General features: G+C 35.1%; 1 protein-coding gene across 1 annotated transcript in view; it reads left to right on the top strand.

Moving 5' to 3' along the window:
- LOC107749145 (carboxypeptidase Q) overlaps positions 1-8,515 on the top strand; it is a 54,294-nt gene extending 45,779 nt beyond the window's left edge. The window contains exons 7-8 of the mRNA XM_016564248.1: positions 3,050-3,251; positions 8,190-8,515. Of these exons, the coding sequence (XP_016419734.1) occupies positions 3,050-3,251; positions 8,190-8,350 (363 nt within the window). The 3' untranslated portion in view covers positions 8,351-8,515. The remainder of the gene's footprint in view (positions 1-3,049; positions 3,252-8,189) is intronic.
- Positions 8,516-18,828: the final 10,313 nt, after the last annotated feature.

Genomic DNA, 18,828 nt, shown 5'->3' with positions numbered 1-18,828 from the left:
ATAACTGAATGATGTATCATGTAACATTTAGACTTTGTTTTTAATATTTTGCCTAAGATTCAATAAACTTCCTTTTTAATGATTTAATATGTCAGGCTTTGCAGGGTTAAGAAATTGGAGTGTAGGAGTAGCCTGCCTTTTATTTTGATCAACGCAGTTTGCTTTTGTTTGTATTAGGCAGTTAGAACAGGCCTCTGCTGTTTTATTTTCATTTGCATTAGATAAGTTATAATTTCTTTGGAATTGAGATTTTGTTTCCAATTAGTCGACCAATAAGGCCTTGTAAGTGCCAACGCAGATTTCTAGAGCACAAGGCTACTGATATAACCGCAACATATATAACAAACTTAATTGCAACAAATAAGATATATAGATTTATACAACAGTTCTTTCTGGTCCTCGAATCTGACTGGCTGATAAGAATGTGATATTCAAGTGATATCGTAACTCCAAACGTGTCACTGTTTGTATCACTCCACTGTCATGGCTGATGCACAAATCCACTATAATTTCATAATTAATACCGTTTTTGTCTCACAGAATGTAGTTTTATGAGTTTTTAAGGCAATAATGTACTTGTTTAGATTTCAAATATGCAGTTTGTTAATAAAGATAACATCCATTTGAAAATTTGCTTAGACGTTTTCGGAGATGTCAGCTCCAGGATGTCAGCGGTTGTTCAGTGCTCATAAACCCGCTGAGAAAAGCCTTACCTTAATGAGTCCTTCTACAATTTGTCACTGGCTCTGAAGTCTCTATAGTGGTTAAACATGAGATTCGTTTTCGCTTGTTTTGGGTAAATCTAACGGGCAGTCTTTGGTCTCATTAATCTATTAGTTGTTCCAGAGCAAATAGTTTTGGCTTAGGGCATAATCTCATCACATTGTTTTTATGAGTGAGTCAGTAGTAAAGACTTTTATATTGAAAGAGACTGAAATGTAGGACGGTGTTTTAGTGCCACGATAAAAATGAAAAAAAAAAAAGAAAATTACGAGATTAAAGTCATAATATTTCGAGAATAAAACTGAAATATTATGAGAATAAAGTCGAAGTAACAAGAATAAAGTCGCAATATTTTGAGAATAAAGTTTAAATTACAAGAATAAAGTCCAAATGTTTCGAGAATAAAGTTGAAATTATGAAAATAAAGTCACAATATTTCGAGAATAAAGTAGAAATTACAAGAATAAAGTCCAAATGTTTCGAGAATAAAGTCGAAATATTACAAGAATAAAGTCGAAATATTACGAGAATAAAGTCGAAATGTTTCGATAATTAAAATCGTAGAAATTAAAGTTATAATATTTTGAGAGTATAGCCTTTAATGCGCATGCAAAGGGTCCAGATTGAGAGCAACGGCAGAAGTTGCCAGGCTACCGGAATTGATTTGAATATTGTTGCGTCCGAGCAGCCGCATCATCTTACTGGGATGAGGAAGAGTCAATTTTAAGGACTCGCGGAAACAGCTTAATATCAAGAATATGATATTTATTAACAGACTGAACAGGAACAACTTTTTATCTTAACATCAGCTCACACACCCAATCGACATTCCTTTGGGGGGCGCTGTAGCTCTCTTATTTAACCCTTTTTTAATACACTACAAATATATGTGGGATTATTAGCAGAAATCATACCATGTGTCATACTCGCGGGGACAGTATGCTTGGAAATAATATTTCATGTCTTCCATTGCATTCGTTATTTGTAGTGCGCCAGCCACCCAATAGCAATAAGCTTTGTGCTTTTGGTAGGCCTACTTTTAATATAAGTCTCAGCTTTCAAAATCAGTTTTATAGCGAAACACAAATTATGTGTCTTACGTTACAATAATGTGTCTTCAAGCTCTTTAATGATCAGATCGCTGTATTTATGTGAACCAGTTCATTAAATTATACTGTTTTCTTTGTGAAAATTCCAAAATTCCAAATTTGTGAAAATTCCACCACCTACTCCGCAAAAACGTCTGTGGCGTCCATACTTTTATTCCTCACATGTAGCCTATTTAATTAATACAACGTTCTAAAAGTTGAAGTGGGCTCCAACTCGTTAACATAAGTTATATTGTTTTCTTTTCTGAGGTAGCCTGTAGGTTATAACATGTAAGTGACTATTCACAAGCTGTTATATTCATGGTATAATACAGTAAATGATTGGACATAATATTTAACGTCTTCCATTCATTATTTGTAGCATGCCAGCCACCAGGTAATCGCAATAATTTTGTGCTTTGTTGCTTTTAATATAACACAGCTCAGCTTTCTAATTCTGTCAGTTTTGTCACGAAATACAAATTATAAATGTGTTTTCCTGTTTATTTCAAGTTTATAGCAAGATATAAAAAGTGAAGGAACATTAGAAGGCATGTAAAAACAGTATAGCTTAATTTATAATGAAAATAATGTCTCATTATTGTAATTGGAAAGACTCACATGCCGCTTAAACTGAAGCAAATACAGCGATCTGTCACACCACATTAAAGAGCATGAAAAAAAACACATTATTGTAATATATTGTTTGTATATCGCTGTAAAACTGACAGATTTTGAAAGCTGAGACTTTGGAATATCTCCCGGTGCTCCCAGTCCGGGCCATTTGCATGTGCAAAAGGCTAGAATATACTCTCAAAATATTATAACTTTAATCTTTATTCTCAAAACATTTCGACTTTATTCTCGTAATATTTCGACTTTATTCTCGAAATATTTCGACTTTATTCTCGAAACATTCTCATAATATTTCGACTTTATTCTCGAAACATTTCGACTTTATTCTAGAAACATTTCGACTTTATTCTCATAATGTTTCGACTTTATTCTCGTAGTATTTCGACTTTATTCTCGTAATTTCGACTTTATTCTTGAAATATTACGACCTTAATCTCGTAATCTTAGGATCTTAAAGATTTTTTTTAACGTGGCACTAAAACGCCGTCGTAAACACGTTAAACAGACAGCCCTAAATATATAATATAATATAATATAATATAATATAATTAGTATATTTCTACTCTGATTTTTGTGGTGACTTCTTCTCCACTTCTCCTAAGGCAAACATCTCGAACTTTGACCTGGTAATGGAGTCTGACCTGGGCACCTTCAGTCCTCTGGGACTGCAGTTCACTGGCAGTGACAAAGCTCGGGCAATCATGAAGGAGGTGATGAAACTGTTGGCTCCCATCAATGTCACGTCGCTTGAAGAACATGGAGAGGGAACAGACATTAACATGTGGATGAAGGCTGGGGTTCCAGGTCAGTTTCATCTAGCAGAATTCATTTCTGGATCTTGCCTTGTGATTGATTGCAATTAACAAAGTAAAACCGCACAATCTGTATTAAAAGGACAGTTCACTCAAATTTGAAAATTACTATTCACTGTCATGTCATTCAAAACCTTCTTTCTTCTGTGAACACAAAATGTACCCTTTGTACCTATTTTATACTTGTTATATTTGCTTTTATCATTGTCATTTTTAAGCTAAGAAGCCACTCACTAAGCAAACATGGTTATACACATGTAATGTGTTTAATTTATACTCTTTTTTTTGTGCTTCCCTCATACAAACTGCAATGGACTTCAGCAGTCTAATGACTAGAAGAACTGCATTAATTGTTTGAGTTCAGCCAATGGTCTGTGAAATTGGCTCTGAAAAGCTTGGGAAACTTGGCAGAAGTGAAGAGCGCTCACATGGTTAACCCCCATGAGCAGATTCGGACAGGTGCAATGTAGTGTATCATTTAATATTTTCACACTCAGAAAACTGGCAGAGTTTGCTTTTCATGACTATTGATCGTTTCTATCGCTATTAAAATAATGAACCGTGACCAGTATCTTCAATATTTCCAAAGAAAAAATATCTGTTTGTAGCATCAGAGTGTCTTCTCTGCAGTTTTCTGGTGTAACAGTTACAGTGGGATTCCTGAAGTCCTGAAGACACTTCCACTTTGCATTTTTCAAATTTAATGCATGTTTTTCCATTATTTTCTTTCATTTGTCTTTAGCATAAAAAAGTTAAAAGTCGAACAGTAAAAAGTGAACATGATTTAACAATTCACGTAATCCGGCATGTTGCAAAGAGCATCTTTTTCTGGCAAGAATATCTGACATTTTGTACCTTGCCTGGTCTGTGTTACAGATTTGCTTACATTTGATTTAGTGACCTAGAAACATAAATATTTGGTGTTCGTTTTATGTCATAACTTTTCTTTGTTCTTGCTTCACAAAGTGATTTCAGACTCTGAGACCCCACTGTATAAGCAGTCACTAGCTCTTGTGAAAAGTCACGCATGGCAGCTATACTGCCTTCTCCCGTCATCATATTAAATTACTTGAGCATTAGAATGGATAAATCTCATTAATGTCTGTAGTCACCAGTCTGATTGCTTTAACCACCAATGAACTGCGGCACACAAGAGGATCGGTTGTTCCCTCGCTGCACTGCACACAGTGTTATCAGATGAATTGACTATGACATCACTGCAGGAAAAAGGAACGCAGCAGGAGGCATGTAGAAATGTATGGCGAAATTCGGCTGAAGTTTAAAGCCAACACGTTAAACAAATGAATCACCCGCACAGCTGTCTAAACAGCCACAGCAACACAGAGCAACTTGAGCTGGTTTCTGTTTTCCAACAACAGAAGATTTTGTGCTGCATTTGATGTGTAATCACAAGTTGCTCTGTAGTTTTTCCCCTTGATAAAGCTGCAAATTCAAACATGAAATCTTGGCATCGCTTTTAAACAGCTTCTCTCAAGTTTAATGTAAGCTAAGATTTCTGTTTCTGTTACAGTCATGGCAGCTTACCAATTCAAAAGCGGAGCTTGATACGGTTTGTATTTGCTGTTGGATATTGTAGAATATGTCGCAAATGTGATGTAGTATTATGGGTATTTATCTGGTATAGTGTTAACGGTGCAGTCAGTAATAATCAAAAAATCAAAAGCAGAATAAGAGTTTGATAAATGACCGTTTCTTTCTTAAGCTCAGCAAAGCTGCATTTATGTGATCGAAAAATATCATCACGATTAATATAATTGGATAATAATATAAAATAACTGTTTTCTGTTTTAATATCTTTAAAATTTAGTTTATTCCTGTGATGGTAAAGCTGAAATGTCAGCATCATTAATCCAGTCTTCAGTGTCAAATGATGCTTCAGAAATCATTCTAATATGCTGATTTGGTGCTCAAGACACATTTCTTATTACTATCTACTGTATGTTGAAAACAGTTGTGCTGCTTAATATTTTTGCAGAAACTGTAAAATATTTATTTTCAGGATTATTTGATGAATAGATGAAAAGAAAAAAACGGCATTTACTTGAAGTATAGTTTATTTTGTAACAAGATACAAGTCCATTTTGATCAATTTAATGCATTCTTGAAAAAACTGTGTTAATTTTATTTGAAAATATCTGACCCCAAACTTGTACGGCCAGATAGATAGATAGATAGATAGATTTTTAAATATATAACCAAATAGATGAAAAAAAAGAACGGCATTTACTTGAAATATAATTTATTAAGATAAGAGTCTAGATAATGATAGATAGATAGACTTTCACTCAACAAGCAAAGTACAGTAATTGTGGCAGATTGTGAATAACTCATTTCAACAGTAGCATCATAAACTGAAGTTTAGTGTAAATAAAAGATGTTTAAATATATAACCAAATAAATGAACAGAAAAAAAGGGCATTTCATTTATTTTGTAACAAGATAAGAGTCACTTTTGATCAGTTTAATGCATTCTTGCTGGAAAAAAGTTTTAATTTAATAAAAAAAATGATCTGACTGACCACAAACTTGAATAGATTAGATAGATAGATAGATAGACAGATAGATAGATAGATAGATAGATAGAAAACCAAATAGATGTTTTAAAATCCGTACTGATAGTTGCGTTTACATTGGAGGTTTGTTGGAACATAGCCTCAACCCTGTGCAGTTTTTTCAGTTCACTGCACCGTACACCTCACACTATTGATTCTAGGGCAGAGAATAAGCAATGCTTCACCAAGCACCCTTCTAAGGTCAAACAAAACTCTGTCCCTGAATTTCCAGGGGAATAAAGAATCTTGTGGCTGGTGCCTGTTCACATATGGGATCAGTACAGAAATAGATGGCAGGCAAACAGGCTTTAACTGCAACCACATGCATTCTGGATTCTATTGCTCCTCCAAACAAAGAGAATGAGGCCTGCAGTGGGATATAGAAAACGTTTTTGTCAATGTTTATGTCACACTGATCTTAAAATTATTTTTGCATGAGTGATGCTGTGTTAATGAGTCACTGCCATGGTCAGCTTGTCATCAGCGTCACTTGGATCAAGGCCTAGGAATATGAAAACCCGTACAGAGTTTAAAACTAAACAAAAAGAATAGCGTGCAGTCGTTTTGTAATGGCCCCAAAATGAATGGTAATTTAGACACCATGTCATTCGAAACTCATACGACTTCCTTTTTCAGTGAAATGCAAGAAGCAAAATTCTGAAGACTTTTTTTTTTCATGCTGTTACTATGAAAGTGGCCTGGAGATTTCAAGTTTCAAATACGACAAAAAAGCACCAAAAATGAATCATAAAATTGGTTGATGTCACATGTTATATTCCCAGTGTTCTAGAGCCATACGATAGCTTTGCGTGAGAAACTGAATGAAATTGATAATATTCCCCATCCAATCAGATGCTACGACCATTAAATTTGTGAACTGTGAACCAGATGCATCTAAAAAGTGAACTAATCATTCAGATCTAATTCAAAAGAATTATTTGTTCAGGTATTTGACAGACTATTTTCCAGAAAATCAGATGCACTTTATTATAAGTCGCACTGGTTAAAAATTGCATTTTTAAGAGAAGAAAAAGAAAAAAAACCCAAATAAGTCACATCGGTCTGTAAGTCACGTTATATTATTACATTCAGATTAATGTAAAATACCAGTTAAAAAAAAGTTTACATACATTATAAATACTATAAATACTGTATCGCCTCACTCCACAACAAAACCTTTAAAGGGGTCATATGATGCTGCTAAAAAGAACATTATTTTGTGTATTTGGTGTAATGAAATGTGTTTATGCGGTTTAAGGTTAAAAAAACATTATTTTCCACATACTGTACATTATTGTTTCTCCTCTATGCCCCGCCTTTCTGAAACGCATTGATTTTTGTTATGCAAATCTTCTCACATAGTGACGTAGATATGTGGGGGTGTGTTAGAACGAGCCGTTTTAGGTAGGCGTGGTTGACTCTTAACTTTTATAAAGAATATCTCTTTGGTTTTGAGACTTTAGTCTTTGCAACTTTACAGATCTTCTTTATGCACCAAGAGCTTGTAACACTCCAAAGAGAAAGGAAAAATTTAAATTGCATCATATGACCCCTTTAAATTTAACAAAATTCAGAAAAGAACAGGAATAAAAAATAAAAGTATAAAACAAAAATAAATTATTGTGGAATTTATATTAAATGGCAAGCCCAAACTAATTTATTTAAAGCGAAATGAAACTGCAGATGTATGGAAAATGCACTGTACAAATCCAAATGTTGACATTATTTTCATTATATAAGTCACTTTATTATTTAAATTGCAGCACAGTTCAAATGATAAAAACTGCACTTATGTACCGGAAAATATGGTAACTACATATAGTAGCTAGGAATTTAAGATTTTCAGAAAACCATGTCTGTTTGTTATGCAAGCCCATTTTCGGACTTTTTTCCTTGCAATTCTGAGTTTATATGTCAAAGTATAGCCAGAACTGTGAGATATAGTCACAATTACCTTTATTTATTTACATTTTTAATACTGTGGCGGAAACAAAAAAAGAATTGTGAGTTGTAAACTCAGAATTCTAAGAATTGTGAGATAAAAAGTCGCAAGTACCTTTTTAATTTTTTTATTCCAGAAACAAGCTTCTATAATTTGTTTCTTAAACCATGCTATCATATGGCTTCAGAACATTTGAGGTATTCATAATTTTTATATAACTGCATTGAAAAGAATGTGTGTTTGGAACATGTGGGTGAGTAAATGACGATGGAATTTTCATTTTTGGGTGAACTATTTGAAAGAGCAGACGTAAGCCAGACTATTTAATATTCTAAGGCAGAAGGACAATTTTCACACATATGAAACACAGAATCACACCATTTCAGTTATGTTCATTATGTATCTTTTTTCTCAGGCGCCAGCCTGCACACTGCAGACCAGAGGTACTTCTGGTTCCACCACAGCGACGGTGACACAATGAGCGTCCAAAACCCAGAGGAGTTGAACCTGTGTTCTGCTGTTTGGGCTGTGGTGGCCTATGTGGTCGCTGACCTGGAGGAAATGCTCCCCAGATAGTGAGTCACTCACAAACGACTGAACAAACCCCTGTCCATCAGCTTACAGCAGTCGGTCGATCACACCATTACCTTGAGAGTTCTCTATCAGCCTGAGATTTTTTTTTTGTGGTTTGACTTCATCATAACCTCAGGTACACTCCTGATCAATATATACTGCTACTTTGATACTTGTGTCATTTTCTTTTTTAATTTTCTATTGTGTAATTTCGTTTTATAATGGGAAATGATGTCATTTCTAATCATAATTTATTCATTGATTTGTCAATTCTGTAAAAATAAGTGGTTCATAATGTATAAAAAAATTACATTAAAAAAAAAAAAAATCTATGAATAAAGATCCAGCATCTGTGGCTAAAATTAGCTTGGGAAGTCTTGGCTTCACAATTTCATGTAAACAGTGACAAACAGTGTGATGCTATTATGATGTCATTTTCCACAAACTGAACATGTCTTAGTCATCAGAACATCTGACTTCCCCTTGGAAACTAAGCCTAGTTCTCCTTTCCTAACACAAACAGCAAACAAACAAAAAGTAATGGATATGCTACTGTTTAGTCATACTTCCTCCCTCCATTGAAAGTCCACTCCACCGAACTTTAACACTTCAAAAAGTTCATTAACACATTGTTAATGAAATCCAAATGAATTAGCAGTTTTGTCCAAGTCTACTGAAGAGACACAATAGCTTTATATGATGAACAGATTTCATTCAGGCTTTTATTCATATATAAACATTGATCAGCGCACATAGAGTACACTACATAGAGTACATCAAATGTGGTAAACATGTTGTTCTTTGAGCTTTGGCTTATCATGTGTGTTGATCGATGTGTGAGTAGAAGTATAAATTAAATCTATGATATATTGTGTTTCTTAAGAAGACAATTAAGCTGCACAGATGATATGGATTAATTTGATGATCTTTATGAACTCTCTGAAGCTTACAAATTTTAGTTGCATGAACTTTCAATGAAGCGACAGAAATCTTTAGAGATACTTTTTTTGCGCGTTTCGAAAGTGAACAAAAGTAACTGGTTTGGAATGACATGAGGGTGAGAATTAAATGTAAACTAAATTGACAACATCCTACTGCTTGGGCTACAAGCAACATTTCTCATGCTGGCTTGTTTTTCATCACCTAAACTAAAAAAAAAATAATAATAATAATAGTGATTTACTGGTTTCAAAAACACTTAAGTCTCAAACCCTAACTTTTTAGACAAGATGGCTAATTTATGGCTGAAATTATAGAAAAATCACAGACTTCAGCTAAATAAAACATAATGCACAAAAATCATCTATTGAAAGTGTAACTGTATGTTACTGTATTTTGATCAATTGAAGGAAATGCTGTGGTAAGCTTGTGTCCTCATTATGCTGTATGTGTACGTGTGTGTGCTCATGTGAGCTGCACTTAATGTCTGGTTTTCAATTACATCAAACAAGTAAGTTCTTGTTTCTATGACAACTTGGATTGAGAGGACATATGAACATTATGCAAAAAAATCGGCCCCAGTCTTTGGTTTTCCCACAGGTTTCTACTCACCATGACTAAATCTGAATCATACAAGCATCTTGAATGCACATGTTTCACAAAGAGAAATGTCACAGACTTGGGAGGTTACTGTATGTGTCAGTTTCCTGGGATCTGTGCATTTTTTCTTTTTGCAACGATTACATGCTCTTTTTTTCTTGACAGAGAAGATTTTATAGAGAAAATTACCCAGATAAGTTTGGTTAACAGGCTAATCGATCAGTTACCTGACGAAAAATGACTCCTCGAGAGTTTTTTCTCTGCTTTGATCCAATAACAAAAGTTTACAGGCATTGACCCAAGGCTGCTTTTACATTGCCTTGGGCCTCAGATTAGAGACCACATCATAAAAGCATTTTCCTGGGATTTCAGAGACATAGCTTCATCAAAAGCTGCCAAGACTTATTCTCTGACCTCGATGCAATATATTGACAAGATCCAGCTACAACATTTCTTAAAGCAATATTCTGGGTTCAGTACAAGTTAAGTTCAGTCGACAGCATTTGTGATATTACAGTATATTGATTTGAAATTATTTTGACTTGTCCCACCTTTTCAAAACCAGGGTTAAGTAAGTGAAAGGCACTTACAAAGGTGAACAGTCCCCATTTACTTTTGTTAAGAAAATCACGAAGAAAAAAGATGAAGTGATTTTAGTTTGAAAAAAAATCAACCCAAGGCTGCTTTTACATTGCCTTGGGCCTCAGATTAGAGACCACATCATAAAAGCATTTTCCTGGGATTTCAGAGACATAGCTTCATCAAAAGCTGCCAAGACTTATTCTCTGACCTCGATGCAATATATTGACAAGATCCAGCTACAACATTTCTTAAAGCAATATTCTGGGTTCAGTACAAGTTAAGTTCAGTCGACAGCATTTGTGATATTACAGTATATTGATTTGAAATTATTTTGACTTGTCCCACCTTTTCAAAACCAGGGTTAAGTAAGTGAAAGGCACTTACAAAGGTGAACAGTCCCCATTTACTTTTGTTAAGAAAATCACGAAGAAAAACCTCCCCTGAATTTTATTTTGAAAAAAAATCCCTATTTTTTTTTTTTTTTTTTGGTGAAAATACCCAGTTTTATGCCTTCATCGACATCGCAATGTTGATCAATAAACCCTAAAACAGCTGTAAAAAAAAATAGCTTTACAACCTCAAAAAATACACACATTTTAACAGAAGAATTGCTTTTAGAAGTGCTTTTAAAACATTTCAAGATTGTCATTTCTGTGGTAAAATACTCAAATTCTATAAAAGTGGTTTTCTAGAATTATAAGCTTCTCATTTCTGTGGTCAAATACTCCAAAAAATGCCCAATTTACTTCCATTTTTTTAAGAAAAGGAGAAGTGATTCGAAATAATTTATGTATCTAACGTTGTAATCAACATTATGCCACAAATGAGCTTAAAGGGACAGTTCACATTTACTCACCCTCATGTTGTTCCAAACCTATAACACTTTTGTTAATCTTTGGATCACAAATGAAGTTATTTTTAATATTCTCTCATCATTTTTGTCCATTCATTGAAAGCCTATGCAATCAACATTTCACGGAAGTTCAAACCTTAACGCTTGATGCGAGAGAACCAATGAGGATTGTTCTCACGCATTAACCAAGCACTCTGGATGTACTCCCTGTATGTGCTTTGATATATTTATATATGAAATTAAATCGGTTTATCATGTGTCTGTTCTGAAGACTTGGATTAAACTGCTTGATTCATATGGATTACTTTAACGATGTATTTTTGAAGCGTGAAAATGTTGCTTGGTAAAAAATATCTTCATATGTGTTACAAAATTGAAAGTCTTATAGGTTTGCAAAGACATAAATGATGACAGAATTTGTATTTTTGTGTTCTCCTTTTAACTTTTACTGAACCTGGAACATCGTTTAACCTTTCTTCTGGAGAATGTTCATATTTGTTTCGTGTAGTCAGGATTGGATTTGAGCTGTTGAGTTTGAGTTGCAGACCATGGGGTGTGGTGGTAAAAGTCGCAGAATCGCACCTTTGCGGCTGTTTTCCAGCTCATGTGTAGGAGAGAATTGCTTTGAGTAGAAAACAGCTGGAAGCTTTTTTGTATGTTATTGCAAATGATGTCAGGATTTGTGAGGGCACCACTCGGCCTATGAAAACAAAACTTAGAGCTCATTCTAGACACAGGAGGCGCAATCCGTTAACTTTCCCAGAGATCATAGATACAGAAGTGTGTGTAAGTGAGGTTTGGAGTTGTTTGGAATGCTAGACTTGGCTTTGGACTTAAAAGCATGCCTGGGATGGATGCATATGGAAGCGGTCAGTAATTTAATTACAGGTCGTGGAAGCACAGATCGCGGAAAGTAAAAGCACTCATTGTGACGTGGTTACTGTTGATCATACTTAACCCATTTTATATGCCTTAAAAGTTTCATCTGCTTACTAACAGACTTCCAAATAGGGCCATTGAGTTTAATGAGGTTACGCTGAGATTGTTGGTGTAATGAGTTGGAAAATCATGTGAGTGGGAAAGGCCACTATTTCCTCCATTTACCTACACTGAAGACAGCCCACCAGTAAACACAACACAAACCAATTTAAAGTTCCACAGAGTCACCTTCTTTACATAGGGTTATGGAGCGTGATGCCCATCCATCATGCTTTATTTATAGAATCAACTCGCCCCTTTCCACCAAGCTGTACATTAGGACATCTTTATTCAAGCACACAAAATATGTCAGAGTTATAGAGGAGACCTACTCATCTGTTCTTTTCTTAAAAAAAAAAAAAAAAAAAAATGTGAAGCTTACGGTGAGGCACTTACACTGTACAATGGAAGTGAATAGGGCCAATTACTGTAGGATTTAAAAATTAAAATATGAAGTCTATAATTGTATTATTTATTAATAAAACCTGCATTATTTGACCTGCTAAGCTGTTTTTCGTAAAAATTTTATGGTCGTTATTATGGAGCCCGGCACATGACAAAAGATATTTATCATGGCCACAAATGAAGAATTTATCCCTTTGTTTTATTAATTTGTTCCCTCGTTTTGCATAAATCTTGGCTGCAAATTAAGAATTTGTTCCTGCGACTCCCTTGTTTTATTAAATTATGGCCATATTGTACTAATTCATTCTGATTTAATTAAAACAAGGGAACACATTAGTACAAGGTGGCTTCAATTTACTAAAATAAGGGAATTAATTCTTAATTAATGGCCGCGATTTATTTACAACGAAGGAACAAACTAATAATTAGTGGGAATGAATTCTTAATTCATGGCCATGTCATACATAGGGCTCTGTATTTTTAAGATTTCAGGTGTTTCGTTGAATATAACTTCACACCGAAAAGGTTAGTAAGCACTTATTTTACACTAAAATCTAGTTTTTGTTTTTTGGCTACCTTTGAAACAGTGAGTCTTTACAATCTAAAGTTTAGATGTTTACGAATTGGCCCCATTCACTTCCACTTGTAAGTGCCTCAAATTTTTGCTTTTTGCTTATGAAGTAAGGAGGGAAAAGTCTGACTAATTTGTGGTAATCACCAATAATGGCCATAAAAATGCCATAAATGCTGTAGATTGAGCTTAACACCTCCAACCAAGATTTATGGATAAAAACTGACAAAAAATAATGCAAATATATTTATAAGACATTCACTGCAGCACTTTGGATTAATATATATATATATATATATATATATATATATTGGTTAGTCTGTGAGATTTTTATTTGGTTCATGTGTTTGATTCCCTACAGGAAATAAAGTCACCGCAAGACTGCTTTACTGTCATTAATTCAGATAGTTGATGGGCGGCTTTTGGAACGAAGCATCTCTGTGGGGCTGGATACCTTCAGGCTAAAAGTAGATCTCTGTTACTCAGCAAACTGAAACCGGAGAGCTTCTCCTGAAGCTGCCAGCTTTTGATCATGCTGTCAATGTGAATATGAACACTTTATTGCAGGTGTAAGAGACACGTTATGGAAAGCCTTGTTCTGGGTCTTGGTACACTACATTAGTGATCATGTCAGGGGAACAGAAGTATGTTATAAACAACAGTAACACTTGAGTGTATAGGGACCAATTCTCACTATTAACTAGTTGCTTATTAACATGCCTATTATTAACATATTGCCTGTTTATTAGTAAAGCACATATTCTGCATGACCATATTCTACATTCCTAGTCCTTCAATGCGAAACTGAAAGCAAACGGCGTTCTCGCGCAGCCTACCTTCTCTCATTCAGCATTAATCGAATTAAATGTGTCTATATTTGCGATGTATTTCAATGCTAAACTATTATTTATTATGTAAACCAAGCTTAATTAACGCACTTAAAAAACATCCTCGTCACATGAGCAAATGTGTGTTTGGCCCGAGCTCAGGCTGATCGGCACGGATTGAACTACGCAGTAGACTACGCACTATTTAAATTAACCAGTGTATCTATATGTTTGGTTGACTGTATTTTATTCTGATAATGAACAGGCTGCAACGTTTGCAATGCTGTATGTGTGTGCGTGAGGCGCCGGCGCGATCGAACAGCGGAAACAAACAACAAAATACTCTGTTATTTTTGGTCATACAGATAATTCGAAACTGCAATGTGTTTAGGCTACTTTATTTCTGTCATCTCGGTTTCCTTTCCGTGGACTTTCGTAGAGCGCCGCGCCACACAAATAGCCTACCAAACTCAGCAGCATAGCCTAGGCCTATCAGTCTTTTCCTTTCGTTTTGTTAATCTGTTAAGTAGGCTATGTGTGTACGTGAGGCGCCGGCTCGATTGAACAGCTGAAACAAACAACAAAAAAATACTCCGTCATTTTTGGTCATACAGATCATTCGAAACTGCAATGTGTTTACTTTATTTCTGTCATCTCGGTTTCCTTTCCGTGGACTTTCGTAGAGCGCCGCGCCACACAAATAGCCTACCAAACTCAGCAGCATAGCCTAGGCCTATCAGTCTTTTCCTTTCGTTTTGTTAATCTGTTAATAGGCTAAGTCAAATATTTTGCATATTCATTCATTTTATATATAGACTATGATTTAATGAAAACAGATTTTGTTATTTTTAGTTAAACTTAATTTTTGTTGCTTGTCTGCGCTCGTCCGCCGTCTTTTTCTCTTCTCCGACCCCGCAGCTGTCTCCGATAGCTTAGTGTTAGTGGCACCAGTCCAGGTGTTTCCAGGTTTTACTCGTGCTATTTCTCCATGTTGAGAGTTTGGTGTTGCACATATTGCACCTGACTATGCATTCTTATCCTTTTCTCCGATGAACTGAAAATAACAGGAGAGTGTCCATCTCACAAATGTAGAATCCGTCTCTGCAGTCATCTCAACCATCTTAATTCCAGCAACAAGAAATAGACAAACTATTTTACCAGCGGAGTTTTTTCTCTGGTGCTGTTTTGCGGTGTTAGTAAATTCACCACTTAATTTTGAGTTAAAATATGTTGTTGTAACTTGCGTTACTGAGATTGTAACGAGTAATAATATTACCCAAATTTGATTAGTAATGCGTTATATTACTGCGTTACAGCAAAAAGTAATATACTACTGTAATAGCCTATTACTTTTGTAATGCGTTACTCCCAACACTGGTCCTACCCAATACCTAAACTTAACAACTACCTTTCTAACTATTAATAAGTAGCAAATTAGGAGTTTATTGAGGCAAAAGTCAAAGTTAATGGTTTGTAATAGTGAGAATTGGTGACCTAAACAAATAACCTATTATATACCATAAAATTAGCATCTTGACCTGTAGCTGATATTACTGGTCAACTGAATCACATAGTCAGCTGTCAAAATGTGTTCAGATACTTCAGATACAGATACTATTTAAACTGAACTGAGCTGGTTGGTTACATCACTGAATTCAATGATGAACTGCCTTTAAAGGGGTCATATGATGCTGCTAAAAAGAACATTATTTTGTGTATTTGGTGTAATGAAATGTACTACAGCGAGAATAAAAGTTCCGCCTTCTTTCTTTGCGTGAACATTTGGGCGGTGTTATGCAAATCTTCCCACATAGTGAGGTAGATATGTGGGGGCGTGTTCGAACGAGCCGTTTTAGGTAGGTGTGGCTAACTCTTAACTTTTATAAAGAATATCTCTTTGGATTTGAGACTTTAGTCTTTGCAACTTTACAGATCTTCTTTATGCACCAAGAGCTTGTAACACTCTAAAGAGAAAGGAAAAAATGAAATCGCATCATATGACCCCTTTAACTGAAAATTGAGTGCTTACTATTGTCACTTTGCATTATTGACACACTATTTTCCTATTTAATACTGTAAAGTTGCTTTGACACGATCTGTATTGTTAAAAGCGCTAAGGTGGCTTGAATTGACTTGAATTTCTGAAGGTAAAGCAAACTTTTCTTAAAGAAATTTAGCCTTTTTATGAAAAGTGGTTTAAAATGTACAGACCATTGAAGGTTTTATCTTCTTATATAGATAAAATGTTTTATATTTGCAACCATAACCAGACAAGCCATGTCCCTGGGGGATAAAGAGGGGATATTCCAAATACAAGCCTGTATTCCATTCACTGAAGCAGCTAAATGAATATTTCATGCAATATATCTCAAGACAGGATTAATCTCTTATGTATCCAATTTGAGCAATCTATGACTACTTTTCCAAGTTAGTGCAACCCATTTGGTAACATATTGTGAACATATTTCAGTAGGAAGGCACTAAATGTAAGGTTTAACAAATGTTTTTGTGTCGTCAGGGTAACTGAAATCATTTCAGTTCCCTGTGAGATTTGTTGTAGCTGGAGGATATGTTCAGCTGTGGCTGCCAGTGCAACTCAGCTAGTTCGTCTCATTTTTGGGTTTTCATCTGGTTTCCAAACATTCAGTGTGAGCTCAACCCTCCACTTTGATTGACACATTCAGGCAGTGAGTAAATTCTGCTGTGTTTGTCTAAGAGTTGGAAGCTATAAGGGAGGACCAGTTCCTATTAATGCTAATGCTAATGCCCTGTGTTTTGGTGTCCTCGAGAAATTTCTGCCTTCATCTAGAATTTTGTGCTGCTTTTAGTTTCTCAGACTTTATCTTTACATGGTAGGTTTTTGGTATCTGCTGTAGAAATGGACTGAAACCTAATCAAAGGAATCAAGAAAAAAACGATTCATATTGAGTTCACGTTCAAGTACATTTGGCATGTAATAGTTTTTCGCCAATCTGCTTTGGATAAAAAGTTCCCTTTAGACTTTAATCATTATTCTCATCATGTGTTTTCTGAATAAAATATAAACACTTAAAGTAGTAAAAATAGAATTGAACTGATTGAGAAACCACTGAGTGGCTTAATTGGATGGTTTTCTCTCTTTCTGCTCCTATAACTTTGGTGTCTGGATGTGTGACTGCTCTTTAGATGAGTTTTCCACAGCCTCGTCTTTTCACACGGTACAATGGAAGATAAGGCCACAGCAATCCAGTCTTTTCAATAAAATGTGCAACAGATGCTACAGATCAAAATCCTTGAATTCCTAGGATTCTATGAAGCTTAAGCAGAGAACATGGCCAGTTTTGCTGTCTATTCAGTATGAAATGAAAAGCTGAAAGCGTGTCCCTGAGAAAGACATATCAAATCCTCTTTGGTCCTTTAATAAAACTGAGCCTTCAACATCAATGATAGTCTAGATGCAGCTTATGCCCTGGCGACCATTTGTGGAGGGGTATTAGATATCTAACAGGTCATGCCCACCACTTGAGTAAATCAATATTTAACCTTTCAGTTTAATAATAATCATTTATTTAAATCGACTTTAAGTCATATTTGTGTTCATGTCCACAGACAGTATTAGAATTTGTGAAAATGAGCAGAGACAGTTTTTAGATTCTGCCCTATTGGAGAACAGATCTGCTCCATCAGCCTTCAGAAAGTTCATTTGTCCTGACACGGTTTTGACTTTTCTCTGACAGGTTGAAGTGCAAATCCACTTAAACTTATATGGGCGATTTTATGAAGCACTTGTCACTTTTTCCTTATTGAAATTGATTTCAAGACCGTGTTATTCTTGAGATTTAGGAAGGAGCGACTAGACTATTGAAACGGAGGCTGTGCTGATGCAATTTACTGCAATCGAGCGGTAGGATAGTAAAACAGCCTGTTCTCCTGCCTATTGTCTGTAATGATTTTCCTTTTCTTTGCTGCATTTTTTTCAGTTTCACTTATAGTAGTCAATCATACAAATTGCGTAAAGCCGTAGAGGCTATTTATCATTATAGAATTGCACGGGAAACACTATTGTTTGTCTCTTTTGCAAAAATGATACAATCTTTGTAACATAAGTGTATATGTCTGACTATCATTAACAGCTCTCAGCTGCAGTTTCATCATTGTCTCACAGCTGGCAACATATACAAGCTAAATGATGTTGTGCTGTTGAATATTTACATTTGCTTCATACTGAGCAAGAAAAAGGATGTAAGATGAATTGTTTTGTAGAATTTATCTGTTACAGATGTGCACTTTTCACAAGTTGCTTTGTTGAAAAAAAGGTTTGTCTTCACATTCGCAAACTCTTAGGGGAGATGGAGGAGTGTTGTAACACGGGATTAGTTGTACCACCGTCACTTTAACCAGTTTTGAATGAGCAATAGGGATGAAATCACTATGATATATGATTGTCACCCTCCTGATGTGATAGTAGAAGTTGTAAAACTCTGAGAAGTAGGTACAAAAATTGCCGATTGATAATTTGACACAACTTCCACACAAGCTTTTCATCTACATCAGAGATGCCCAAACCAAGGCTTGCAGGCCAATGCCCACCATGCTATAGCACAATAAATTATTGATTGAATGTTTTAAAAATGTAATTCATTTGAAAATAACAATAACTTTTGGCCTACAGCCCTCAATCAAAGCATTTCATGTTAAAACGTCTAGGCACCTCTGATGTAAATAATAACAACAATAGAATATATAT

This window comes from Sinocyclocheilus rhinocerous, unplaced genomic scaffold, assembly GCF_001515625.1.
Source record: "Sinocyclocheilus rhinocerous isolate Xijiao unplaced genomic scaffold, SAMN03320098_v1.1 scaffold491, whole genome shotgun sequence".
Lineage (NCBI taxonomy): Eukaryota > Metazoa > Chordata > Actinopteri > Cypriniformes > Cyprinidae > Sinocyclocheilus > Sinocyclocheilus rhinocerous.
The sequence above is the reverse complement of the archived record's forward strand: the minus strand, read 5'-3'. Positions and strand labels throughout refer to the sequence as shown.